The 27,657-nt window shown below is 34.5% G+C and overlaps 2 protein-coding genes across 3 annotated transcripts in view; both read right to left on the bottom strand.

The window, feature by feature from the left end:
• Window positions 1-547: 547 nt before the first annotated feature.
• Window positions 548-20,441, bottom strand: LOC139488403 (uncharacterized). Of its 2 annotated transcripts, none has more exons than XM_071273960.1 (5): window positions 20,310-20,441; window positions 10,994-11,067; window positions 9,068-9,217; window positions 8,313-8,573; window positions 548-4,689 (listed from the first exon to the last, which is right to left on the bottom strand). In XM_071273960.1, the coding sequence occupies exons 1-5, from the start codon at window positions 20,318-20,320 to the stop codon at window positions 4,553-4,555; spliced, it is 633 nt and encodes a 210-aa protein (XP_071130061.1). In that variant the 5' UTR covers window positions 20,321-20,441; the 3' UTR covers window positions 548-4,552. The 2 variants fall into 2 exon arrangements, with proteins under 2 accessions (XP_071130061.1, XP_071130062.1); XM_071273961.1 differs by lacking the exon at window positions 20,310-20,441 and adding an exon at window positions 19,897-20,005.
• Window positions 20,442-23,135: 2,694 nt separating this feature from the next.
• LOC139489975 (tyrosinase-like protein) overlaps window positions 23,136-27,657 on the bottom strand; it is a 32,757-nt gene continuing 28,235 nt past the window's right edge. The window contains exons 8-9 of the mRNA XM_071276827.1: window positions 25,053-25,165; window positions 23,136-24,651 (exon numbers count right to left, since the gene is read on the bottom strand). Coding sequence (XP_071132928.1) covers window positions 23,136-24,651; window positions 25,053-25,165 — 1,629 coding nt within the window. The remainder of the gene's footprint in view (window positions 24,652-25,052; window positions 25,166-27,657) is intronic.

Here is a 27,657-nt window from a genome sequence, read left to right on the forward strand (position 1 = left end):
TTGTGTCAGAAACCTATATTATGTGCTTGTAGCGTATGCATTACGTGTGTGTAGCGTACAGGTATACGCTAGACAAGCGCTTGAGCTGGATGAAATTTTTTTTCTGCATAAAAATTTCGTGGAGTTATAGCGTTCACCAAGCGTATACCTCTGCATGTCGACGTAAATAAAATGTACTTCAAACTTATACAACGCCTTTAAAGATTGCTTAAGCGTTCCTCTCGCGAGCATGTAACGTATACCGACTTTGTCAATTTTCTCTGTACGTCTGGTGCACGCCGGTCTATACGCCAATGTGTGACGCCGGCATTATCCTTTGGTTTAACTTGGTAATTGTCCCACTGGCAATCGAACCAAATATCTATTTTTGCAACGTGCGTCTGGCGTACACAATTAAATTCCTGTAATCTTTGACGGGTTGTTTACTATCATAAAAATAATTCAACTCGTAATATTGATTATAATGTTTACTTGTTTGTCCTAGTTTGATACTTTGATGCAGGCAGATATGGACGAATTAATCAAACATTCCGAGAAAGGCTAAAGCTCAGATGATAATAAAGTTTTAATGAACATTGAATTATATACACTTAATAGGACAATCATTCAAATTATGCACAATTAAACACATTGAATATAATTATTATATACACATAACTTCAATCATCTTGTGTTTTTCTTTATTCATAAATCTGCCTCATTTAAATAAAAATACATTGAAACATGTGCAGTTTCTCAATTTTCTCTAGTTCAAAAACAGAGGTATATCAACAAATCCATGTCGAATATAAAGCTTAAGTGTTGGTTAGAGAAAGAAACCTAGCAAGGTATTCTTAATTTACAACGCTTTTTTTTCAGTGGTATTAGTCAAAAGTTTTAATTTGGACTGAAGAAGTTGTCGACATTTATTAGAGGAAATTAAATTTAATTGATGAAACTTTTGCAAACCGAATTTTCTTGTGAAGGAATATATATAATAAATGATAAACTAAAACTATATTTTCCTTGCCAGAGTTTTGTTTCACCTGGAAGGATTTTGAAATTTTTAAAAAAAATCATTTATTTATCACAATTACAAAGAACTATTTCAATAGTTATTACAAATTGCATGGCTTTTGAATTTTGTCATTACAAATTGACAGGGCAAAGTTGGAAAAAGAAACTGTGTGAAGTAAAATAGTTGATTTTTTCAATGTTTCTTTTTATCTTTATAATATATCTTTGGAATGTATGTAATAGCGGAATGTCGTATTTATATCTATCATCAATCGTTCTTTAAACGTTGTTTATTCTACATGTATGGAAATTGACAGCACAGCCACCCTGTGTTTAAAATATATATTTACAATGTATGTATATTAAGCACGAAGTTAAAAACAAACAATGTAATTGATATAATGATATTTATAAAATAAATAAATCTTTTTAGTAAACATTTATGTTAATCATGAAATAAATTCTTTAAATGACATCACTTGTACGTTACAATTGATATTTTTCAACTGAGTACCAGTGCTACATTTTTTCATTCAGTGATTTTGATATTTCATTAATTGTAGAGACCAAACAAGACCTTTAGTACTCCTCATATCTCCTTCTTTTCAAATTCATATTCGAGAATCTAATAGATTTTCTATGATTGAAACGTGATTTTTCAAAAAGCGTCATTGTTGGTTAACACCATAATGTCAAACAGTTATAATATTAGAATCAAGGATTTTAATCTAAAATTCTAGACACTAATACCTCAAATATAAGTTGTGTAAATATTCATGTTTTCCATAATATACAAATTTGCATGAAAAGCAATACTTATGAAACAATTACAATAGATTTTAGCAAACATGCTTATATAAACTCATATGCATAACATTTGTACAAAAATAAATAACTGAAAGGCATGTTCGCACAGTTTTTTAAAACTGTGGCAATACCTTTAGATCTGATGTCCTTAAAAACGTAACAATTTAAATGTGTTCATTGTCATGCCATTTAAGAGATTTACGGTTATCTATGTAAATAAAGTTCCCTGTTATTTGTAGGTTAAACGTAACACGTAAGCTCTTCTTAATCATTTATTTGAAAACGTCGGTTTAAAAAAAATATAAATCCAAACAGAAAAATAACAATGGATTCAATTGGACTTGAGAATTCAAAGTTTTTGTGAAAATGAAAACTCATATCTGTCATTTTATACGTCGACAGAACAGGACATAAAGTTGTTAATCACAAATACAAAATACACAAAAAAAAATAACAGCTCGTCATACAACCTTATTTATAAATGTCGGAAAGCTTTAGTCCACAAACTTTGATTTGAAAATTAATTTTTCTATTTGTTTTTGGACGTTTATTTATGTGTTTCTGTTTGAAATGTATTCAAAATCATGGGGAATACTAACAAGAATATCAGGGAGGGATGGAATGGGATAAATGGACATGTATATCAGAGATTGGGACGACAGAGTCAGGGGCAGGAACCGGGGAAAGAGTGGGAAAAAAGGAGATACACTGGGAATTTTTTTTTATCGATTTTCGTCTTGGAATTAGGGGGATTGGGATTAGCGAGAGGGAAAGAATCGAGAATCGGGGAACCCTGTGCATCCCTCATCAGCTAAAAGGGAAAAGCACTCAATTGTATAAACCATCGAACAAAGTATTTATCTAGTTTGTACCTACATCAAAGTACAAGGCGACATTAATGGTCGAATATCAATTTTCACCCTATAATGTGAGAAATTTTATTTTTTCAGCTTTTACCATGCAGGGATATCCATATTTAAAATACTGCTCCCTCCCACACGCAGAAAATCAAACCATGTTCCCTTAAATCAAAACTGTGTGCTAATGCCATGATTTACATACATTTAGATTATTACGTTTAGATGACATCAATACATTTATACATATCTATATTTATGTATATGAGTGCACTACTTTGAATTTTGTGAAGTCATATTTTAATTACATTAGGAAAAATCTAAGATTTGTAGACAACATTAATAACTTAACAAATAAAGTAATCAAGCAATTTAATATCTCCCATAATTAGAATTCTCAATAACCTGTCAAAACTTCAAGCATACAATTAGATTGTTTCAAATGGAAAAGATACCAAATGGAAAGCACTTTTGTGGTCTGTACCTCAAAATTCTGAACATTAAATGTCTATTGCATACATTTGAAGAAAATGGTGAGTACTAAAAATAGAGGCTCTTAAGAGCCTGTGTCGCCCACCTTGGTCTATGTGCATGTTAAACAAAGGAAACAGATGGATTCGTGACAAAATTGAGTTTTGGTGATGGGGATGTGTTTGTAGATCTTACTTTACTGAAAATTTCTTTAAAAATTACCACTTGGGGGCAGCAACCCAACAACCAGTTGTCCAAGTCATCTGAAAATTTCAGGGTAGATAAATATTGACTTGATAACCAAATTAAATCCTCGTCCGATTTGCTCTAAATGCTTTAGTTTCAGAGATAAAAGCCAAAATCTACATTTTACCCCTATGTTCTATTTTTAGCCAGGGTGGCCATCTTGATTGGTTGGCCGGGTCACCGAACACATTTTTTAAACTAGATACCCCAATGATGATTGTGGGCAAAATTGGTTAAATTTGGCCCTGTAGTTTCAGAGGAGAAGATTTTTGTAAAATTTAACGACGATGGACGCCAAGTGATGATAAAAATGAATGGGTGTTTTTTTTATTTCCTTCATAAATATCTCAATTTATGGGACAACAGTGCTTTGAAGAAAAATAGTTTAATGTATTGGATGCAGTTGATTTGTGAATACCCCCTCCCCCAAATGATCTATTTTTAAAAACAGGTTAAAAAAAATACATGTGTTTTATGAGACAAATGGTCAATGTCTTGGATGTTTTTGTTTTATTGATTAATTAAAAAATCATCACTACGGTAACCATTGTTTCAAAACCACATAAATTTGAATTCATTCAAATTCAATTTCATATAAATGGTATTTCGCAAACATGTAAAAACTTTCCTTTGAAAGCACTAGCTTACATAGAAACAAATATCTGATAAAAGTCAGATTTTCTATCCATGCTTTGCTTCAAAATGCTTACTAACAGTACATGTATCAGATTGCAACTTTTACCAACAAAAATAAAAACCTTCTTGCTAAAATTAAAAACAAACGACACAAATATATACATAGAAAAACTAAATATTTACAACTGCGTGTGAATATACAATTAAAATTTACCTTATGGTTTTACAATGCAAACCATTTATCTATAAGGGAGCAATCATTTAACTTCAAGCAGGGTATGAAGTCCTTTAATTTATTTTTTCGACACTGTCAATCAAATTATTTTTTCCAAATATCAACACTATAAGGTATGGGGAAAATCTGGATTCAGAATATATATGTTTTGTCATCTGCTTGACCAGATTTTTTTCTTCATCAAATTGGGGATCAGAATTTTTGTTTAGGAAAATACCATATCCCCCCTTTCCCCCTTGAAGCTAAATAGAGGTTCCCTAAATAGATATTGTCTATCTGATTTTTATCACATGCAATGATGAAGTTATCTGCCACTGATTGCCATATTTCCGGTTTCTTGATAATTGGCTGTTGCCGCTTGAATAATTGGCGGAACAAAGCCATTCGGATCTGCTCGTGGATGAAGTTTCATATCATTGTCTACGTGAATCTCAGGTACACCTGTAAATAAAATTTATATCTATTAATGACGAAATCGGTATGGACTTTGTATGGATAAACATACGACATATACACTTGCATTGCACATGATATTTTAAAGTATATTTCTTATAGCACATTTGAAAAAGAAACTAATATCCAAAATCTAAATACATGGTACATTCAGCATATCAAATAACCCCAAGAATTCAAATTTTGATGAATTCAAATAAAGTTCAATTTTGGACCCTTTAGAACTCAATGTTGACCAATTTGATAAAGGGGGCCAAACATCAAAACCTTAATACATGGTTACCTTCAGCATATCAAAAACCCCTTACATTCAATTTTTGTTGAAATCAAACAAAGTTTAATTTTGGACCCCAATTTGGACCAACTTGAAAACTAGGCCAATAATCAAAAATCTAAGTACATGTTTAGCTTCGGCATATCAAAAAACCTCAAGAAATCAATTTTTGTTGAAATCAAACTAAGTTTAATTTTGGACCCTTTGGACCTTAATGAAGACCAATTTGAAAACAGGACCAACCAAATGCTCCGCAGGGTGCAGCTTTATACGACCGCAGAGGTTGAACCCTGAACGGTTGGGGAAAGTATGGACACAATATTCAAGCTGGATTCAGCTCTAAATTTGGATTGTGATTAAATAGTTGCAACAGCATAAGTTTCTGACACGGAATGAATGTGGTCTAATGAACTTAAAACTTTTGTTTTGCCTTAGAGCAATTCCCTATGCTATTGAATATTGAATATTAATCCTCTCAAAAAAATGTTTGAAGAAATATTCTTTTTATTTATGAAATCTGAAATGAGAAAAATTGTACCTCCCCCCCCCCCCCCAATTTTTTTTTTCACATCCCCCTTTCCCTTATTCCAAAACTGATCTCAATTCAAATTTCTAATGGCCCCTAACAATAACTACTCATTTAAATACATCATAAAATATTAAAATGTAAAAAAGTGCTTGTTATCACTGAATGGTAAAGATTGTTTTAATTTATCAGTTGGTAGTAAAAGTGAATATACATATTGTATATTGTATAAAACAATGATTTAAGTTGATTCAACTACTATTCTGGACAAAGAAAGATAACTCCAATTGAAAATTTCTTGCTATTTCGCAATATTGTGCAATTAGATATTTCTTGCTATTGCGCAAAACTGTGCAATTGAAAATACTTGCCATTGCACAATACTGTGCAATTGAAGATTTCTTGCTATTGCGCAATACTGTGCAATTGAAAAATTCTTGCTACTGCACAATACTGTGCAATTGAAAATTTCTTGCTATTGCTGAATACTGTGCAATTGAAAATTTCTTGCTATTGCATTATACTTGATATGATAATTTTGGATCCTGATTTGGACCAACTTGAAAACTGGGTCCATAATAAAAAATCTAAGTACATGTTTAGATTCAGCATATCAAAGAAGCCCAAGAATTAAATTTTTGTGAAAATCAAACTTAGTTTAATTTTGGACCCTTTGGACTTTAGTGTAGACCAACTTGAAAACGGGACCAAAAATTAAGAATCTACATACACAGTTAGATTTGGCATATCAAAGAACCCCAATTATTCAATTTTTGATGAAATCAAAGAAAGTTTAATTTTGGACCCCGATTTAGACCAACTTGAAAACTGGGCCAATAATAAAAAATCAAAGTACATATTTAGATTCAGCATATCAAAGAACCCCAAGGATACAATTTTTGTAAAAATCAAGCTAAGTTTAATTTTGGACCCTTAGGGCCCCTTATTCCTAAACTGTTGGGATCAAAACTCCCAAAATCAATTCCAACCTTCCTTTTATGGTCATAAACCTTGTGTCAAAATTTTATAGATTAATATTTACTTAGACTAAAGTTATGGTGCGAAAACCATGAAAAATGCTTATTTGGGCCCCTTTTTGGCCCCCAATTCCTAAACTGTTCGGACCTCAATTCTCAAAAGCAATCCCAACCTTCCTTTTGTGGTCATAAACCTTGTGTTTAAATTTCATAGATTTCTATTTGCTTATACTAAAGTTATTGTGCGAAAACCAAGAATAATGCTTATTTGGGCCCTTTTTTTTGGCCCCTAATTCCTAAACTGTAGGAACCAAAACTCCCAAAGTCAATCCCAACCTTCCTTTTGTGGTCATAAACCTTGTGTCAAAATTTCATAGATTTTATTTACTTACACTAAAGTTATAGTGCGAAAACCAAGAAAATGCTTATTTGGGCCCTTTTTGACCCTTAATTCCTAAAATGTTGAAACCAAAACTCCCAAAACCAATCCCAACCTTCCTTATGTGGTCATAAACCTTGTGTTAACATTTCATAGATTTCTATTCACTTTTACTAAAGTTAGAGTGCGAAAACTAAAAGTAGTCGGACGACGACGACGACGACGACGACGACGCAAGACGCAAGACGACGCAGGACGACGACGCCAACGTGATAGCAATATACGACGAAAAATTTAAATTTTTGCGGTCGTATAATAATATTCAAGATAATAACCAAAAACAGCAAAATTTCCTTCAAATTACCAATTCAGGGGCAGCAACCCAACAAAGGGTTGTCCGATTCATCTGAAAATTTCAGGGCAGATAGATCTTGACCTGATAAACAATTTTACTCATGTGAGATTGCTCTAAATGCTTTGGTTTTTTAGTTATAAGCCAAAAACTGCATTTTACCCCTATGTTCTATTTTTAGCCATGGCGGCCATTTTTGTTGGTTGTCCGGGTCACCGGACACATTTTCTAAACTAGATATCCCAATGATGATTGTGGCCAAGTTTGGTTTAATTTGGCCCAGTAGTTTCAGGGGAGAAGATTTCTGATAAAGTTAACGACAACGGACGACGGACGACAGACGACTGACGCAAAGTAATGGGAAAAGCTCATTTGGCCCTTCGGGCCAGGTGAGATAAAAATGGACTATCTTGGATAAAACGATAATTATTTCATATCAGTTGAGAATAAGATTCTCCTATTGGATAAAAAGGGGTCACATGGCATTCATTATTCTTCAGTAATAAATTCCATCGGTCATTAACTTTCTTTTATGCGTTATATTACGTTTTATGATCATGTTAATTTATAACAGAACTGTGTTTTAACAAAGTTTTAACATAACTCGTATGACTATAATTATAAAGGGTTTTTTTTTTTTTTAAGGATTTTTTCATACTAAATACCTGTATTATTGGCGCAAATTAAATGTTTCAATTTTGGCGTAAATGAAATATGGTTTGTGGTGCAAATGAAAGATTTTTTTGGCGCAAATGAAACGCCAATTGGCGCATAAGCAAAGCACCTATTTTGTGTAATTATTTCAAAATATCTAATAATGAACAGTAAATATCAAACTTTATTTATACCTCCTAAAGAGCTTATTATTAAACCACTTACTGTCATGTAATAATGCCCAGGGGTCCAGAACAAAATAATAACGATAATGGTAATAGCGCTTTTATATTCCCGAAACTATAACTATTGTAAAATCAGTTTGACTGACCTTGGAATGACCGACTGCTTTTAATAATTTATATTTCTATTATTTCATGTAATCAACGCATGTTCATAGAATAACCATATCAACAACATGCTTTGTGGTAATATACAACTACACATACCTTCCTTAAAATCCTTTAGACAAGGTGTGTCTTCCCCAGATGTGTTGGTTTCCGTTGTAGACCTAGAACCGTGCATTTGATCATTTTTATCAATTAGTTGATTCTGTTTCATGACCACATACTTGAATGTGAGGACCGCACATGCTACCGCCAGTACAACCGAAAGCGGTAATGTAACATATGCAATATACAACCATACCAATGGATAATGTCCTTCGTTCTGTTCTATTTTGGGAGGCAGTGTCACTGGACAAGCTTTCACTGAAAAAGTTTTCACTGTAAAATTATTGTGTACTTATTAAATATATGTAAATAAACGTCCGACTTTAAAATAGGCAAAGATGGGTGTAACTGGGTTCTTTTTATAAAAACTCTATCGACAATAAATTATTGATCCCAAAAATTATTATCAATACATCTATAGTTGAAATGAGAGCGATATTTTGATAAAAGATATACACTCAGTAGTTTAAATTCTTATGAAGTAGCAATTAAGTATATTTAATAAGTGTATCTGTCAGTCAAAACTATAGTTACATGTAGGAGTTTGAGTTTTAAATTTCAATTTTGTTGAATGACTAATCCCAAATCTGTTAACAATTTATTCATCTCATGTACAAAGTTTTATGCATTCCATAATATAATTGAATGTACTCCAATTTTTCATTAATATTTTTTGTTAAATTATATTTCTTATCTATTGAGATATTATTATATGAATAATTTATAACCCAAAAAACTTCCACATAGATTACCTTGGCAGTATGCGGTACAGTTGTTTATATGTTTGCCTACCAACCAGCAGTCTTCTTCAAAATCGGCACATTGTCTACATATACCTTTCTGTGTTTCGCAAAACTCATGTTGTTTGCATATCTGGTTTTTGCAAGGAACTGCTAAGCTGACTATAAAGAGAGGGGAAAATGACTGTTAGGCCACACCAATTTAATTCCTTGTTCGACGGACCCGCCCGCACCTGTTTTTTTCAAAGCAGAATTTTTTTATTTTTTTTATATTCCCGCTTCCCGCATCCGGAAATGTAATCGTGTCCATTTCCTTAACTTAAATAGTAACTTCTTAAATTACATTGACAGCTAACCACCTCAAGAACATACAATATTTCTTTATACATACATGTAAATTTAAAGCAGTGTAAGGGAGGTAAATTGTCTTAATTGTCCACTAACCAAGAAACATTAACCTGTTGTCCCCCTTTTTTGCCCTTAATTCCTAAAGGGTTTGAGTCATACACTTCCAAAGCCATTCCTAACAATCCCTTTGTGGTATGGAAACTTGTGGTATTATTTCAGATAGATCCGTACACTTAAACACAAGTAATTGACTGAAAACTAGAAAAATGCCTTTTTGGACCTCTTTTTGACCAATCATTCCTACACTGTTAAATAGGACCATAACCCCAAAAAATCAATCATATTAACCTTCCTCAAGTGGTTATGAGCCTTGTGTTAAAATTTTATTGATTTCTTTTGACTTATACTAAAGTTATTATTCGGAAACCATCTGTTTTTCAAAGGACGCTGACAACGACGCCAACGACGACTTGATACGTACCAATATACGACCCCAAAAAAAATATTTTTGCGGTCGTATAAAAATGTCATTATTTTAATATATTTCAACTGCGATTGCAATTTCCGTGCATGTCTAGTTTGGGATGGTTTCTTATAAACATATCAAATATCTAAAACTATTTAAAACAGATTGATACATTTTGATAAACTTTTAAATATATATGTTCCCTGCTGTCAATTTTAACTAATATATTCAATTCATAAATGGATTTATTAATATAGCTGTAGTTGTAATATTAAACATGTTAAACCGTAATAATCTGACGTAATTATTGTGTTGTTTCTTTTTTGGAAAAGAAAAGTTTCATATATGTTAACATAAACTGCATTTGTTCGTGCATGCAAATCAAGTGTACATGTATGTATGGCTTTATTCTTTCTAAACAAGTTTTTTTTAGTTGGGTCGTATAACTGTCTTTAGTTTTCAAAGTAGTGTTTTGGCGCTATCGTTTTTTTTTTTTTTGTGTTTTTTTTTTTTATCATCGTCGTTTTTCTATTTTGCATAATGGTGTTCAGGCTGTTTCTCTTCGATCTATGAATTTTATGTCATACACAAGCATTCATTTTTTTAAATATTTTGTTTGTACAACTCTCCTCTCCCTATGCAGTAGTAAAAACTATGTTTAGCCGCTATTCATTAATCTACATGTATAACGTTAGATTATTTTGTTCTTTGACATATGCATCAACCACTAACAAACAAGATATTATGTGATTGCATTGACATTGCACAGCGAATTCGTTGACCCCTAATTAACAATAACATATTTTTGTTCATTTATTTACTTCTAGTATTTAATGTTTATATCACCAAGATGAAATGACCAGAGTATATTAAATAAAAGAAGAAGATGTGGTATAATTGTAAACGAGACAACTCTCCACAAGAGCCGGAATGACACAGAAATTAACAACTATAGGGCTCGTGACAGACACATACATACAGGTCAGAATGTTGCGGTTTAAACAATTTAGCGGGATCCTAACCCTCCCCTAGCCTAGGACAGTGGTATAACGCTACAACATAAGAACGAACTTTATAGTTTGGTCTAAATTATTAACAAACTACAATAACATATTTACACTTACCAGAGCATTGCTTTAAGCCTATCAACATTAAAACCGTCCAGATTTCGAATTTCATTTTATGTTGGTCGAAAAGGCTAAAAAGATAATTATATCATACATTATATTTTTCATAATAAAACAAATTTCAAAAAGTAAAGTTCTACTAATGAATCAAAAATTTTCCTGACATGTACCTATACTCGAGATGCAACGAAAGGCTCCGAAAGAAAAACTTTATTCGTATGATAATTTGTCCAACATCCGCTTTCAAGTCACCTTATTCTTGTCTCACTATAGTAATACATCAATTAAAAGGTAACCTCTCCTATATGGTCATCTTCGCTGGCTAAGGATGGCGAAGATAGTTTATTACTATATGGTCAAATGTGTGATACCAAAGGCTCCTTATATACTTTGACTATATATAATAACATTAAACAATGAAATGTGTATTTTAAAAGTGTCATGTTGATATGACCTTAAAGTACCTTAAATCAACCAAATAAACTGATACATTTTCCATGCACATTAACATGATTTAAGTGAAGTGAAATCATCTGTGCCGAAACCTTTATTTGGAATATAAATGTTGAACAGTGACCATAATAATGGCATGTGGACTGTTTCATGATACTAGTAATGTGACAAAAAACTACTTGATGACAAAGCTTCAACCAAAAAAGGGATGGACTGCCACACTTATTGCATAAAATTATTTGGTATCGAAAATAATCCGACATTGTGCTATAAGTCTAGGATAAACTGTTATCACAGAGATATGTCTCGCCTTTTTGTAATTTTGATTACGCAAATGTTGAAATCAAAATAGCAATACCATGAATACTTTAACATCTTACACAAGTTAAGAAAATATTCAAAGTAAATGAACCATAACTGAGTTACATGGCTAAACATTCTCCATGTAAATGACATGTGCCAATGCTTATACAACTAGTACTGCACTACTTACCACTTGTTGCTCCCCATAAACTGACCTAATCACAAACTACTACATGTAAAATAAGCAAAAGTTTCAAAGTCAATAGACAATGACTAAGAGGGCGGATCTAAATTATCTCCATGGAAATGAGATATGCCGATGCTTACACAACTGCATACCATATATCATTGACCTACCACTTGTGGTTCCCAAGACACTCAGTCTGACCTAATCACAAACTAATACATGTAAAATAAGCAAACGTTTCGAAGTCAATAGACCATGACTAAGGGGGCGGAGCTAAATTATCTCCATGAAAATGAGATATGCCGATGCTTATGCCCGCGTCACACTGTCCCGATTTTTACGCCGATGGCAACACGATTATGGAAATTTTCAAAACCGGGACTGATCGTATCCAGATCGGGCTATTCGTAGTGCCATCTTTAACCATCGTAGAACCATCGGCCACTTTTTCTAGCCTTCGGGGACAACTTTGGGAAGGGTTCTAAATTTTTTAACATGTTTAAAAATCCCCGAAGGTGCGTCCGATGTTGAGGGTTCGTATTGAGTTCGTATCACCATCCTCACCATCGTAATGTCACCGGGAATGCATCTTTGAACATCGTATTGCATTCGTGTTTCCATCGTTTCCATCGGGCAGTTTTGACATTACGATGTCTACACGAATGAATCACGAAGCTACCCGAAGGTCTTACGATGGCAACACGACTTCGTGAAGACCTCGTAATCCCGTCGTGTTGCCATCGAATAAAAGTACGAAGGCGACAAGATGGAACTACGACGGCAATAAATCCAGCTAAATGTAAGTTAATTTTCGCGTTAAAATACATTTAAAGTGTCATGCGCGATATGCACTGGTCAGTCTAATACGACAGTTAAGAAAGACGTTCACAAAACATGGAGCTCATATCATATGATTGTATGAGAACAAGAAAGGCGACAGCGTTGTTTCTATTAATTCAAATGTAACAAGAAGAGCAGCTATTACAGGCTCAGGATTTACTTTTATAAGTAAAATATTATTTTTTGTCAATTTTTCATATCAAGTAACATAATGAAAATCATAAACGCGCCTCGTACACCAACACTGCAGGTACACGTATATAGGGAAACCAACTTTTTCTTCATTATTCTGATATTTTATGTATCGTCTGAGTTGTTGTCACACGAATGTTTACTCCATAACCATTTTGTTTTCTATATGTCATATTTTGCCGCATTTGTTGCTTTCCCCACATCCTTCCTTTTGTCTATATTATTATGATATTCTCCTGAAAAGAGCTATTATTCAGACTAGTGCACACATTTTACAGTTCAAACAAGGCAATGCCGAGCGTGGCATCCCCTCGTATGTAACATATTGGGGACAAATATGAACACTATATTTGTATATGACACATGCAGAAAATGGTAAATTGAATATGCATATTTGATACATAAACTATTTTTTTAGAAATCAACCAAAACATTCAGTAACTGGAAATACCTTTAATATTGTCTTTAGAACCAGCAGGTAAAAAAATGAGCAACCAATTTCCTGTGTATTATGCTATTTCAAGGAGAAAAAACAAGTCCATCTGCATGACCTTGACCTTTGGCCTTGAACGTAAAAAAATGTCAGATCATTACAAGGAGGAACAATATACCAAATGTGGTTAAAATCTTTTGAAGCATATTGGTTTTAGAGTGTCCACAAGGGTGATATTGCCTTGTATTACAACTGCCACTGTGACCTTGACCTTTGAACTTTAAAGTCAAATATAATATATATTCAATATTGGTCAAACAATTTAAAACGCGTGATGCCTTCGGCATATTATTTAAATGCATCGTAAGCTGTCTTTTAGACATCGTATGGCCATTGCGCCATCATCGTAATCCATCGGGTAGCCTTCGTGATCCATCGTGAAGGCTTCGGTTGAGATATGAAGCTTAAATACCCGTCTTCGATTAACCTTCGTATGTCTATCTTTTGCTATCGTATATAATTTCGGCACCATCGAATAGACTTTGTTATTCATCGTACTTGCTTCGGTCACTTTTTGGTATTTTAACGAGATCGGGACCAACTTCGTACGAACTTAAAATTTTCGCATTCGGGTGTCCATCGTATATAAAAATCGGGACAGTGTGACGCGGGCATTACACAACTACATACCAAATATCATTGACCTACCACTTGTGGTTCCCCATAAACTGACCTAATCACAAACTAATACATGTAAAATAAGAAAAAGTCAATAGACCATGACTAAATACTAATACATTGTTGACGCCGCCGTCGCCGCCGGAAACAGCATACCTATGTCTCGCTTTTTGACTCCATCAAGGCGAGACAAAAATGGAACTGCTTCTGATAAATGTGTTTCCTGGATCCACCGGACGTACCGTGACTGTAACTATGAACAGTTAAAGTAATTCCATATTAGCAAGCACATTTATACTTCACACCCAATTGTGTGCCGTTTTTATTTTCTGCTCCGAGTAAATGGTCGTCTTTTAGGTAGCAGCATTATGCAGGTTATATTTTGTTTAAACTTGTAGTCTAGACATTTACCCTTAATAGTCTAGGGAAGATTTTTGCATATTTTAAACTCTTTAACCTCACCATGGTGGACATGTTGGTTGATCAGTTACGATCAGTAATCTGTTGATCGAACTGGATGAAAATCACAGACCTTATAGTTGACATCTGATAGATCAAGTAGACAAACTTTGCTTTCGATCCATTTAACAGTTACAGAGAAGAAGATTTTTTTTAAGAAAAACATTACAAATGAAGGACAACAGACGAAGGACGGACAGGCGCAAGTTGTTGGCTAAAGCTCACGTTGTTTATACATCTTATCGCGATAAACAATTTTGCAATTCACATTTTTAACTGAATTCCTATATTTTCCACTATAATAGAAAAAGACTGCAAAAAATTGCAATTTCAAGGGAAATAATTCCAAAACAGATTATTAAGAGATGATTTTCTATTTTTTCTGGGCATATATAATATCTTGTTCTGAACCTTTTTTCTGCAGTTTGAACTTTTAACCTCGAATCTTTAGTTCCAGAAACAGATCAAGAGAACGCCAAAAATTTTCATAACGAACAGTTCAGGGGCAATAAAGCCAAAACAGGTTGACAGATGTTTTCAAATTTGGGTAGAATTTATGGTGCTGACCATTTTTACTTATTCGTTTTTTTCTTTAATTGCTATAGGTTATGAGATATTATCGAAAACTGTAGTTTGAACGCTTTGTTCTAGTTCAAAGCATAGGGGCCTTGTGGAATGGTCAACCTGGACAAAAATCACAAACTTTAGAGTTGACATCTTATATATAATAGATGAAACAACAAAATTGAGTGAATTGAGGAGGTTTCAAAGAAGATTTTTTAAGAAAATTTTAGACAACAAACGAATGACGGACAGACAATTGAAGACGGACCGACAGGACAGACAGACGATTGAAGACGAACGGACAGCCGACGGACGGAAAATTGACATTCCTCTTCCGCCTAGTAGGTGAGCAAAAAATTAGTTATGTCGTTTGCACAATCGTTTAACCTACATCATGTACATTGTATCCCCAATAACTTTAAAAATAATATGTGCTTGGACTTTGTATGTAGCATAAACGCTGTCCAACGCTGGGTTTTTCAATCGATACCCTAATACTAAACATTAACACTCTTTCAGTATGATCAGCTTCATAAGTCAATGGTATATCTTTTAAAGGCTTTTCAGCCGGTCTTGATTAAAATACATGAAAACAGGTTAGTGATACCAATATTGGAAATTGACGATTTTGGTTGCAAATAATAATCCTATATTAAGTAAATTGACAGTAAAGTGAATACACAATATGACACTTTTAAAATTGAATAAAACATAAATCAAACGACATTTGGAAGCCAAGATACTTTCTTTTTTGCCTATTGAAAAGTGACAATTATATTTCTTGTTTGAATTGTTTCCCATTCGTTCATGATGTTTACAATGGTTTATGGCTTATTATATGGTTTGGAATTTGCTCATTATTGAAGGTTGAAAAGTGAGATGTGGTTGCAATTACATGTGGATGCACTTGTTTCTATAATATAGTCTCATTTGCAATCATAGTCATACCACAACTCCTATCTTTATATCTATACAATTTACAAGCTATAAATTAACCCAGGCCTGTAAAATCAAGAGTCGAGCAACGACTATGAAAGGTCTAGAATTTCATTCCCTAAATATAGATTTTGATATAGAAGAAGACAAAATAGTAACAAATTATATATCCATGACAACTTTCGAGTAAGTTTATATATATATCAAGAATTGTGGTAGTTCTGGCGAATATTATATATCAAGATGTCTTTGCACCAAATATATTTTGTATGAATAAGAACGAGACAACTATTCAACAAAGACTTAAGGACGTACATGTAGATGTAAGCAAATAACGAGAAAACCAATACTGCAATTCAAACTGTCAAAGGCCCCGACAGAACAAAATTTAAATTGTGTACAAAACAAATAACAATGAACAAATATGCTTAATAACAAAACACAACCAGTGAAAAACAGGCTTCGGATTCTGAGACCAAGATAGAATATGAAAATTTACCCATTCTTAATTGACACACCCGGAGTTTAGTAAAACACATTTTAAAGAATGTCAAATGCATATTAGGTGTTCAATTTTCCATGGAAAAAAGAGGCGAAAGATACCAAAATCACATTCAAATTCATAAGTAGAAGGTATTCAAAATACCATGGCCTAGTATTAAAATTGTTAAACATCTTTTCAAACATGTTTTATTTACTACAAAAACTACCCCTGGGGTAAATAGTCAGTGGCGGATCCAGAGGGGGGCGAAGAGGGCGTACGCCCCCCTTTGCTTGGACTTTTTTTTGTTTTTGTAAAATTATTAATCAGACTAGACGACGTGAACTTTGCCATTTGCCGTGTATTTAATTTTTATGTGACAATTCTTTACTTATAAAGATATTTTTCGCAGGTATATACTAATCGAAAGTCATGTGATTCACTATGGTGGAGGTGACCATCCAGTGCGTCGAAGAAACGTCACTCAGTCATTTTGAAATTCAAATTACTGTCACAAATTGCTTAGGCTGAGCATGACAATCTTAGCTTCTAGAAGGCGACACAGGATGGAGCATTGACTTCTACTTCATTATTCCACCAAACAGTAATTCTCTATATTAGTACACTCTAATGAAAAAAGGTTCCTCAGCAAGATTTTTTATCTACGAAAACGTGTTTTATTTATGTATTATTGTCATTTTGTTTATTTTCTTTGGTTACATCTTCTGATATCAGACTCGGACTTCTCTCGAACTGAATTTGTTAATGTGCGTATTGTTATGCGTTTACTTTTCTGCATTGGCTAGAGGTATAGGGGGAGGGTTGAGATCTCATAAACATGTTTAACCCCGTCGCATTTTTGCGCCTGTCCCAAGTCAGGAGCCTCTGGCCTTTGTTAGTCTTGTATTATTTTAACTTTTAGTTTCTTGTGTACAATTTGGAGTTTAGTATGGCGTTCATTATCCCTGAACTATTATATATATTTGTTTAGGGGCCAGCTGAAGGACGCCTCTGGGTGCGGGAATGTCTCGCTGCATTGAAGACCTGTTGGTGACCTTCTGCTGTTGTCTGCTCTATAGTCGGGTTGTTGTCTCTTTGACACATTCCCCATTTCCATTCTCAATTTTATTAACTCGTAACGCCTCATGATCGGCATCCTATTTTAAAATAACAGCTGAATAATGATCAGCACTCAGTATAAGCTCTAGATAGATTTAAAGTCTCTACGAACCAGTTGATTTGAGGAGGCAATCTGAGATATTTGAGAGATGAAACATTGACTCTGATTTTTGCATTAAACAAAAATTCTGGCCGTATCTGGATTGAAAACAATAATCTTGTCCATTTTTTTGCTATAAGAAACGAAAATCCAACAGAATTATTTAGCCATAAATGAACATGATGAATAAAAACGGGCCTATTTTTGGGGGGGCCGGGGTTTGCATGTCTGGCCAGAATGACTGTTTCGCCGAACTGATATATTGAAAACTTTTTTCAAGACCAGACTGCAACTTGCCTGCTGGAAGTAGCCTTTATGTCTACATTTTCTAACCTCATTCATAAATTCGTTATCATTTCAGATTCATTCGTAGCCTTTGGTTGATTTGGAACCCCTCACTTCCCTTAATTTTGTTGGCTGAAACATATCAACCAAACCTTTGGATAAAAATTGCTTGTTTGTATTTTTTAGCTCGTGTCCGTCGTATTGTAAATTTCATCGAATAGCCCGACTTATATTGTGTTTACAATAAGAAATCTGAGAGGTTATGATAACTTAACTTACAACAAACCAGCGAGAATTTTCCATGTCTTTTTTTACTGAAAAATCCCACATCAAATTTATCAGTAAATAGCTTTAAATCCGTACTATCATTTTATGATAGACAATTAATAGGGAGAATACAGAATCGAAAATGTCCAACCCTTACACTTTTCATGAACTACAAAATATACATGCCCCACGCCAGGAATCGTTTTGAAAGTTCATATTACACTTATTTCATGTTTGTTAGTCAAAAAAAGGTCCCAAAAAAATTTAGCCTCGCTCCGCTCGCCGTTCTTTAAAAACTTCGCCCCCCCCTTTCCAAAATCCTGGATCCGCCCCTGATAGTAGTAAATAAAACATGTTTGAAAAGATGTTTAACAATTTTAATACTAGACCATGGTATTTTGAATACCTTCTACTTTGGAGCATGCATGATAACCATTTTGACTTGTTAGAATAGCTAAGATCTTAAAAATATAACGTCTGTTAGGGATGTGAGTTTTACATAGAAGGGGGTTAATATAACACTGCATGTTTTTCATGCCAGGTATTTAACATGTTTAATACAAGCACCATCACTAAATACATATTAGCTGAATATCTTAGGTTATCTGAAGATGTGAGGGAGTTCAATTCTCCATGGGGGAAAAAAGGGGGGGGGCAAAATATCATAGCTAAACATCTTTCCATACCCTGTACTTATTGAAGCATTTTCAAATATGTTTTATTCAAACGGCTTGAGCTTGACCTATGTTCTTCTGCTGCTATCTTGTTAATTTTTAGAGTACTTACTAAATTCTGTATTTCATTACAAACAGATAAATAATTTTATTATTATTATATATAAATGAATATGAATTATTTGATAATTTCTAAAGTCTCACACACTGTTTAACAGATCTTACATTGTAATCAATTGGATCTGTATGTATAATTGATTAGTACAGATATAATTAAACAGACAGACAGACGGACGGACGGACGGACGGACAGACAGACAGACAGACAGACAGACAGACAGACAGACAGACAGACAGACAGACAGACAGACAGACAGACAGACAGACAGACAGACAGACAGACAGACAGACAGACAGACAGACAGACAGACAGACAGACAGACAGACAGACAGACAGACAGACAGACAGACAGACAGACAGACAGACAGACAGACAGACAGACAGACATGAAAAATAAGAAGATGTGGTATGATTGCCAATGAGACAACTCTCCACAAGAGACCAAATGACACACAAATTTACAACTATAATAAGTCACCGTAGCATTAACAATGAATCAAACAACACCGCTTAGTCAGCTATAAAGGAACCGAACAAAATTTAACAATTTTAAACAATTCAACGAGAAAACTATAACGGCCTCAATGATGTACAAAATAATGATCGAAAAATTAATAATTTTGTGTAACACAGCAACAAACGAAACCCATCGACAGGCACCTGGCATGGGATAGGCAGGCATTGTCAGAATGTGGCCGGGTAAAAATATTTTGAAGGCGCACCAACACTCCCCAAACCTGGAACAGTGGTGTACTATTTGTTTACCCAAATTGTTGTTTTTTAAAGAAATAATGTTATGCGGTTTTACCTATATATACAGTCTACGTCTAGTCTCGACAAAGTCTTCAGCGAAAAGAATGTCTACTGTAGAAAGTTCCAGTAATGTTGTTGTATATAAATAGACATTTTCTTTCCCATTACATTTATTTTTAGCCATTACGTTATCATAATAGGGTGTGCGTAAAAAGATTTGATCAATGACCTTCATAATATACATAAGTATATATAGTCTTATCAGTTTCTTTTATTCTGTTTCAAGTTTTCGGTTTAATCCCAATGGAATGTTATTAGTGCAAATATAATTTTTTATGATGATTTAAAGAATTTAACTAAGGTTAATATTTCTGCACTATAATAATATAGATCAATATACAGATAAATAAAAATGTCGGCATATTAAAAATAAATTGGCCTACAAAGGTAATTTAAAACATTTCTTACTTTGCACGCATTGCTACTTGCAGGAAAGCTAATAAACAATGCTGTTGCTTTCCTCATCTGCAAAATTTTATGCTTCAACATTTGTTTAACACAATATTCCATAACTTGTTCAGCAGAATAATACAACATTATGTAGACAGGGAGGGAAAATGTATGCAAATGACCTTCCGGGTTGGTATGGCAATCTATTTAGGTCACACAGGTAAAACTTTACAGAACTGTTGCATATTACTGTTTATATCTGACATTTAGATTTTCTCTTTTGTACACAATGACACCGTGCCGTACCATGACACACCTCGATGATTATACCCGGTGATTATTATATAGTGATGTTGAATATGTATTGCAGACAGTCTTTGAATTAAAACATACTTTGTAAATTGTAGACTGACTGAGGTTTATTTTTGTGTGGGTTTATTTCTATACGACTGCGAAATATTTTTGGGTTCGTACAATGCTATGATGTCGTCGTCTGCATAGGCGGATCCATGGGGCCTGGTGACCCGCCCCTTTCCCCTTTCGTGGAAAAAAATTGGTTGATTTAATAGTGAGTCACTATTGAAGCATGACTGGAACGCCCCAACACTCTTTATGAAAAGTTCTGGATCCGCCACTGGTTTGCGTCGTCTGCGTCGTCGTCCGAACTGGACACATTTGGTTTCCAGACAATAACTTTAGTATAAGTAAAGTTGAGAATGGAAATAAGGAATGTGTCAAATGGATCTCTTTGATTTTTTTTAAACGGTTTAATACCACAAAATGAAGGTTGGGAATATTTTTAGGGATAGTGGTCCTAGCCGTTTAAAAATGAGTGGCCCACAAGGGGCCAAAACAAGCATTTTTCTAGTTTCAGGATAATTACTTGTGTATATGTATTTCGATTGCTCTGAAATTGTACCACAATGTTTAATACAAGAAGTAGAAGATTGGGATTCATTTTTGGGGGTTATGGCGCCAAAAGTATAGGAATTAAGGGCCAAAAAGGGGCCAAAAAGAACCATTTTTAGAGTTTCCAGACAATAATATATAACTTATTTGTTAGTGCATGAATCTCTCCGACATTGTACCACAAGGTTCCATATCACAAAGGGAAAGCTGAAATTGAGTTTTGGGGTATTGCCACAAACATTTAGGAGTTGAGGGCTAAAAAAGGGCAACAAAACAAGCCTTGTTTCTAGTTTCCAGACAATAACCATTGAAACCATGCTTTTGTCTTCCACTTTAACTTTGACCTCAGTTCAAAGTGTTGCCTAAAGACTGCAAATGCAAGATCTTTAGGGCTTAAGGTATGTTCACTTTCAGTCAGTAGCTGCTCACAATATCGATTCTTAAGGTCTTAGTTGTACATGTACATTTGTACCAAAGGCGTTTGGGGAAAGGACCATATTCTTATTTTCCAAGAAGAAATATTAATGTTTATTTATAAATTATAAAGTAACAAAAATACGTTAGAAAGGGAGGACAACTTCTAAATTTTAAGGAAATTATAATAAGAAGTTTTACTTGTAATGAACATGAAAAGAAAAGAAAAACGGAACGAGCAGAACATCGATCAAATGATACTGTTTACAATTGTTAAATATTCGAGAACAATGACTAAAATTGTATTGTTTTGTTGTTCAAACTGATGTTTATATATCATCTCCTTTTGTGCATATTGTTAATATCAATAAAACGAACTTTGTCGTATACACATTGTCCTGTTTGCTTATGTCATGTTCGCTAATGTTAAAATTATTAGGTTGTATTATCTAAACTGGTAATAAAATAAATGCAGGCGGATCCAGCCATTTTAAAAAGGGGAGGGGGGTCCAACTATATGCTCTCATTCAAATCCATTGATCGTCCCAAAAAATAATGGAATTACTGAAAAACAAAATCAATATCAAAACAGAAACGATTGATGATATTTTGAGGTCAACATACGCTCTTCAAAATCAGAAAATTGTTTGACAATAATTATTTCCCGCACAGCAGAATCTGTCATTTTTTTTAAATAAATTAAACAATGAGAAAACAAGACTTTTCATTAACACCAATTTGCTCAAAGGACAATTAATTACCAACAATCGAAGTGAAGATCCTAAAGAGACATGCAAACTCGAAAAAGTCAAAATCAAACTGACAATGTCATGATAATAAAACGAAAATGTGACAAAGCGACAACAACAAATAAAACATTACATACATATATACATGAAGACTAAGCAAAAGACTCTTTAAAATGTAGTTTAACACCATACTCGACAAGAGACTAAATTAATGTGCGTGTGACTTTGAAGTCAGGAACCCTGTCGAAGAACCATAGATAATAACCGGGTTTATTTTTTTGGAAAGAGGGGGGGGGTCCTTAAAAACCAGTAGTTATCTCAGGTGTATCGACAGGGTTCCTGACTTCCAAGAGACATGGACATTTAGTCTTTGAACAAATATTGTTATAAACTACATTTTGTAGAGACTACATTGATTTTTTTGTAAGATTATACCTTTTCATTCAACATTACATTGTTGAGGCTCATAACTAACACTATGTTCAATAGATAACACACTCAGATAAATTGACAAACTATTTTACTGTTTGAACAACCATATACTAAATAGTATATATACCTTTCGAAAACATGGTTTTATTTTCAAAGTTTGAAGGCAAGAAGAGATGAAACTTACTAGTCTTATATCATTGTTTAATGTCACTTGATAGAAAACATGAGCTCTAAAATGGTATTATATAAATAGTAAAACAAAACCATCAATTAAGGAGAAAAGGAAATGTTGGTAAATATTTCGTTTGAAACCGAATTTCGGTGAAACGACATGTTAGTTTTAAAGCATGCATTTAAAGCTTAAAAATGAGCTATCTGTTAACAAAGTGTTCATTAAATCAGTTTCAGTCAGTAATCTTAATTCCTTGTAGTACATTCTTGGAGACGACCTGTTGACTTTTATAACCCCGGAGCAGTGATGGTAGATCGGCGGGTAAGATCCGGTAATAAGGCATTGGGGCTGGCACAACTTCCCTCTAGAATCAAATACTCTAACATATGCCTTTGTTTCTTTTAGCATAGGCGATTGAAAGGCTATATAGAAAGGTGTCAAGGACATAATCGATCTTTCATCTAATACAATAGTGTCCACGTAATAACCATTGTACGAGAAACCAGTTGTTTCAACAGTAACCGGAAAGGGGGATGGTTCAAATACTTTTCCGATTCCGTTGTGTGCAAAGTCTGTTGGGATCAGATTAGCGTTTGAAATATCATTCATTCCGGACGTTTGGGTTTTTTCAAAAATAATAGTGATCGGGGCAATAGCCCACTTGAAAAGGTTTGAATCTTCTGAGACACCTTTTGAATCATACATAAATGACCGTCCTGTTAATACGTTTACTTGTCCATCATTACCACTTTTATAAAACGAGCTTGCTCTTTTCTTACGCCGACCACCTCCCCCGCCTCCACCACCACCTCCTCCTCCTCCTCCGCCGCCGCCACCACCACCAGCTCCGCCACCACCACCGCCACCATTTCCGCCCCCGCCGCCGCCACCACCTCCTCCGCCAGATCTGGAATCAAATATTGTAGCTTCAAATCGTTCCGCTGGTGGTATGACTAGTGGTGTTTCTTTATAAATCGTTGTTTCAAGCATCATTTCGAAAAATTCACTTCTTGTTCTAGATTGACAACGATTGGTCGTTTTGTTGCATCTCAAATATTCTCTGTTGTTACAGTATGGACAAGACGGTGGTTCGGCATACTCAATTATTTTCGCAAAATAACTGCTATATCCTTCAATATTGCGTTTTGGTGGCCGTAAGTTGTCCATTATTCTATTTGGTTGGTGAAATCGATTTGTTGTTTGGGGATAATCTGTATATGGGTTTATTCCCAAACGTGACTGTCGTTTCCTAAAGACTTCCCACAAGTAATCGATATAACAATGATGCAAGAAAAAGATTGGATCTTGGGGACTAGTAGATGTTCCACTCATTTGACCACCTATCCATACATGTACGCTGTCATGATGTCTCTCCAGATTTTCTATGTTCCTAGTTGCAGTAGGACTTAAGATTTCTCTATTGTAACGCTTTTGGAATACGCTACGCAGCGCGGTGGCATTAATGAGTGAACTTCGTATGGCTCCAATATTTCGCTGCAAAAATCCTCCTCCTGGTGTTGTCCAGTTTGCGAATGGTCCATAAATAACGCGTCCAACCCCATTTCCAACAAACATGCTTGTAAAAAATACTGAATCTGTCGGGTCGTCCATTTCATGTTCTAAATTTGAAGCCCAGTAAGGCATGGTCACTCTTCTATTTTTCTCTTTTAACGCATTCTCAAACCTGTAAATGTAAAATATGTTTAAAGTGAACAAAAATAAGTATTATTACGTTGAATGCTTGCAGTATTGTAAATTATCGTCAATGTCCGTTTGAATAAATACATATTAAATATTAATTGACTATTCTTTTTTTAAATCTTCTTCTCATTTACATTAATTTTTTTTGTAATCAATGAATGTGTATTGCTGTGTATGAATAGAGAATGAATTTCATTTTATTTAGTAAGATTTAAAAAATGTTCATTCAACTAAAACAAAAATCATCAATTATTATTCATAAAACACCAGACTGAATTCTTTTTTTTTTTCTTCTTCTTGTTGAAACTTATGTATAAGTTAATTGTCAATTTCTGCGTAATTGAAATGTTCTTAGCCAGTGAGGCTTGATAATTCAGTACTTACAGTTCGAGATAGTATCTATGCCAACTTACAAAGTTTGGACCTCGGTGAGCTGATGGCAGTGCTAGTGTTTGGTGCATTAAGGCGAATACATCATACTTGTTTGGTGAGACAGACTGTAAATAAATAATTAGTACATGATTGATATCTGATATCATAAAAGTAACACCCCCCTCCCCCCCCCCAAAAAAAAAAAACACACAATATGATCACTTAGTCTTCTTCCGACCAGCAGTAAAATGTTTGCCAAAGTGAGGCGTCCGTTTGACTGTGCGGGATGTATCAAGTTTGCAGCCACGTTCGGTCAGAATTGGACGTTAAAATCGGTGCCTCGTGCCACGCTCTGTACACGTTAATAACCCTTGCAATAACTCTTCTTGGGTCCGTAGATGACCTGTTGCAAGGCAATATACCTGTCCCTATCTAATATAGTACCCTCATTTTCCAGTGGCAGTCCACATTTCCCCGACCATCATCCCGGATGACGTCTATTACAAGACCTACCTATTGTATTTATTAGTATTATTAACTTGTTCTCGTCCTGAACATGCATGAAATATTTGCCACTGGATGTTAAGCAACCAACAATCAAGCATAATAGCACTGCAAGCTAAGGTCTTCAAAATATTTGGAAATCCAAAGTTAGATAATTTGAAATAGACATGCTACGAAAAGGTATATTCACGACGCTGAGGTTGACAAATTACACTTTAAATTGGAGGACTGTGTCGAAACACAAAAGAGATTACCTGTGTATACATTGAATATTCTTTAAAAACTGCATTGATACTTTTAGAGGCAATTCCGCCGTATGGAACGAATATTCAGAAACATTTTTACCATAAGAAATATAAGAAATAGATATTAATAAATTCCATAATATTTTTAAGAAACTCTAATGCAAAAGATTGGGGGGGGGGGGGGGGGAGCGGTCATGTAAATGCAAAGGAGACACGGGGTACATGCGTGTGTAAATATTTCGGGCGAGCCCTTGCAAAATTGATAGAAGTTGCAAATAATCTTAAGTATTATTATCTGCTTTACAAATACCTGCTCGTGAATATATGTAACGGTCATTTTTATATAGGTATGATGTTGCATTCTAGTTTAGAAAATTTATACTCCCGGTCACATAGCTTCGAGGGCATGACTTTTCTTCCTTTATTTCCTTCCAACTTTGTCTTAATCTAAACAGTTTCAGCTCAATTTGTATTTTCTTTATAAGGTGTTTGTGATTGATTGATTATTGGTTGCATAAAGTTCAGAGGCAAATATTTAATAGATAAAGGAAGATGTGGTGTGAGTACCAATGAGACAACTCTCAATGCCTGTTTAGAACGATAAGAGGTTTGTGTAAAATATGACTCACTACTCATCAGTTGAACATTCCCGAGTTTCAAAAGCATTACACAATGACTTTACATTTACACCTTAACACCACCTTATGCAGATATTTTGTATTTTACAAATGCCTGGTAAGTTTGGTTGAAATTCGCCAACCGTTTCATAAGAAAATGACAATAGGAAAATTAACACCGATGGCCGATGGGTCTTTCCTCTATATAAGCTAAAAATGCTAGGGGTTTCCTAAAATAATAATTATGGCGTTTTTATATAGATGTGTACTAACCAGTTGGGGTTTTTTTTAGGGAGAGGGAGGGGGATAGGATTAGATTTGAAAAAGGCATCAACTAAGAGCTAAACAACGAGCAGAAAGAAGAAAATGTAAAAAAAAAATGAATTTGCGTATATCAGAGTGGCGGGTATATGTCGAACACGATATAAGGCGCTTCAAAACTTTCAGAGTCAATGGAAGCTTAAGCTGGGGTCACACATTCACGATTTTTACTGCCGTCCTTGACAGGACCATTCCCGATTAAAATTTGTCAAAAGTCTGATCAAGATCCTGTGAATCGTGGATGGAAATTTGATTTGTATCTTTCGCCAGGTAAAATTCGACCGAGTCTGTCACGACTGCGTCCCGATTCTACCGAATGTAATCCGACAGAGATCAGATAGTGACAAGACAGTGAACCGACGCTGACGGAAGTTATCCGTTCAAAAACTGTCGGCATAATCGGGATGATCAAGTACTGTCGGAACGTAATCCTATCACGGTCCTCTCTATCGCATTGCAAACGGCTTTGTCTGGTCTCAGTCGTATTGTATTCTGTTCTTGTCGGGACTTCTCCAGATCATTCCCGTTCCACAGGACACCTTCCCGAATACACAGAACATTGTTAGGAATTCGATCCGATACAGCAGAATCTGTCACGACATAGGCACGATCGTAATCCGACTAGACAAAATCGGCTGAGTTTCCCCGAATGTTACGGGAGGAATCTGTTACGAACTAAAACGACTGCGTTCAGACAATAATAGGACATTCCAGATAATTGAGGATACTAATCCGACTTTTTCACTTTTCGTGTCGTATCGCTGTCTGATCTCAAACGGGAGCAATAATCGGCAATGTGTGACCCCCGCATTATGGAGACACCCGAGAGAAGAAATCAATCAGACAATAGAGCGTTGTGTGGGGTTAATAAAGCCATACATTAAACTTTTTCATGAACTGTAATACAACAATACAATTATTATCTAACTG

Source organism: Mytilus edulis, chromosome 9 (assembly GCF_963676685.1).
Source record: "Mytilus edulis chromosome 9, xbMytEdul2.2, whole genome shotgun sequence".
In the NCBI taxonomy this organism is placed as follows: domain Eukaryota; kingdom Metazoa; phylum Mollusca; class Bivalvia; order Mytilida; family Mytilidae; genus Mytilus; species Mytilus edulis.